The sequence below is a fragment of the Octodon degus genome, unplaced genomic scaffold (assembly GCF_000260255.1).
Source record: "Octodon degus isolate 3935 unplaced genomic scaffold, OctDeg1.0 scaffold00012, whole genome shotgun sequence".
In the NCBI taxonomy this organism is placed as follows: Eukaryota; Metazoa; Chordata; class Mammalia; order Rodentia; family Octodontidae; genus Octodon; species Octodon degus.
The window spans coordinates 21,326,851-21,329,010 of NW_004524588.1; the positions used below are offsets into that span (position 1 = coordinate 21,326,851).

Below are 2,160 nucleotides of genomic sequence, written 5' to 3' on the forward strand. Positions count from 1 at the left end.
GGCCGGCTCGCGGCCCGCAGGCCCGGGGGCTCCTGGCCCGGCCCGCGGCCCTCACCACTGGCGGAGCCGGCCGGTGGTCTCCGGGGCGCTCAGAGAGGCGAAGGTCCTCTGAGGCAGGAACCTGAAGCAGTAACCGCCTGAAGCCCCGGGCTCCCCAGCGGCCATGGCTGTGGTAGCTGCCGGCTAGCAGGCGGGCGGTTTCCATAGAGACGCAGCGACTCGCGGGCGAGGGCGGGCGCACTTCCGGGGCGGGGCCAATGGGCGGGGCCACCGCCAACCATTCATAGGGTTCTGCTTCGCCACTGGGAGGGGCTGGGGGCGGGGCTTCGCGTGGCAGCGGGCGGTCTCGGTGCGGTTCTCGCCGCTGCCCCTGCGTCACCCCGAGAACCCTCGCTGTTTAGTGGCTGTGGGAGCTCGGAGTTGTGGACAGAACAAATTGCCAGTTGTTACTCGTCACTACCTCTTTTTATCTTTTTGAGACAGGATCTCGCTGTGTAGTTCAGGCTGGCTTGCGCTCTGTTGACCAGACTGGTCTTGAACTCTCAACGATCCTGCCTCGGCCTCTTGTTTCTTTTATGTATGTATGTGCCTACGTACGTACGTATGTATGTATGTATTTGTTACAGGGTCTCACTGCGCAGCTCGGACTCACAGTGATCCTTCTGTTTTCAGCCACCCCAGGGCTGGGATTATAGGCCTGTGTCACTTCGCCTGGATTCTGTGGTGCAGGGGATTGAACCTGGGTCCTTGTGCTTGCCTAAACTTGCCTAAGCTTAGGTGGTTTAATCTGCTGAGCTGTCTCACTGGTCCTCTCACTGCCTCTTAATAATTATTGAGCATGATCTTTTTTTTTTTTTCTGGTACCCGAGATTGAACTCAGGACCCTGCACTTGCCAGGCACACACTTTTTCTACTGAGCTATCTCCCCGGCCCTGAACATGATCTTAAACACTGCAGTTATTGAACATGGTCTTAACGCTGCAATCAAAGATCTACCGTGATCAAAGTTTTGAGTGGCTCAGACGTTTTTGAATTAAGATTATTTTTTAATTAGGTTTATATCTGTTGGAGGACCAATGCCTGTGTGACTACTTGGAAAATACAGTATGGTTTTACTATCTGGCTTTTTTTTTTTTTTTTCTTTTTAAAAAGTAACATCTGAAGGCTTAAAAGACTTTCCGGGGCAGGGGAGATAGCTCGGTAGAATAAGTGCTTGCCTGGCAAGTGCAAGGGCCTGAGTTCAATCCCCGGTTCTGCAAAAAAAAACAAACAAAAAAAGAGACTTTCCGTACAGACTGCATGGCAATATGCTGTTTACTGTGAAATATTTATTTCCTATTGAAACCGGTCTTTTCTGTCTATAATTTCTGTTTTTTTTTTTTTTTTTTTTTTTTTTTTCTCTAATGGTAGCACATGATGGCTTCAGAGTAGGGACTAAATTATTCCTTTCCTTGAAGACTGGTCTTGGTTATTTTTATCATCAGCAGCAGGTCAGAGAGAGAGAGTAAGAGGGAGAGGGAGAGGTAGGAGGGAGAGAGGAGAGAGGAGAGAGGAAAGAGAGAAAGACAGAGGGGAGAGGGCAAAGGAGAACTGAGGGAGGAAAGAGGGGAGAGGAGAGAGGAGAGAGGGAAGAGGAGAGAGAAGAGAGAAGAGAGGGGAGAGGGAGAGGAGAGAGGGAAGAGACTAGAACCACATGCACACAACATTTTTCATTTAACAAAGTAAAATGAATTTCACAGTATTTGTTGTAACACACAGAGTTGTCTTCCAACTAGTTATTCATGTTACCCGATATATGCATATAAAATTGGAAGAAAGAAAAAGAAGTGTATAAGAAATTAAGAAGTAGGGGGCCTGGCCCTAGCTCAGGCCTTTAAGTGGCTGCTTCCACAAAGCTGTCAGCCTCAGGTTGCTGGAGTTCGAACCTCACACCTCTCCCGCTGGCCAAAAGTGCCCTGAAGGCATTCGAGCAACAAAAAAAAAAAAAAAAAAAAAAAGAAATTAAGAAGTAAAAAAGTATGAACAATTGAAAAAGGAGAAAAAACAAATTAAATATTATTTACTTCTTTCCATAGGCAAGCAGAAATGCACAATACAGTTAAATCATCCTGCTTGCATACCTAGATATATCTCTTTCACCCACTCCCTCTGCTGTTCTTC

General features: G+C 47.8%; 1 protein-coding gene across 2 annotated transcripts in view; it reads right to left on the bottom strand.

Moving 5' to 3' along the window:
- CUNH11orf70 (chromosome unknown C11orf70 homolog) overlaps nucleotides 1–205 on the bottom strand; it is a 30,383-nt gene extending 30,178 nt beyond the window's left edge. For both annotated transcript variants that reach the window (XM_023709446.1, XM_004626154.2), the window contains exon 1: nucleotides 56–205. In XM_023709446.1, coding sequence (XP_023565214.1) covers nucleotides 56–165 — 110 coding nt within the window. In that variant the 5' untranslated portion in view covers nucleotides 166–205. The remainder of the gene's footprint in view (nucleotides 1–55) is intronic.
- Between the last annotated feature and the right edge of the window lie 1,955 nt (nucleotides 206–2,160).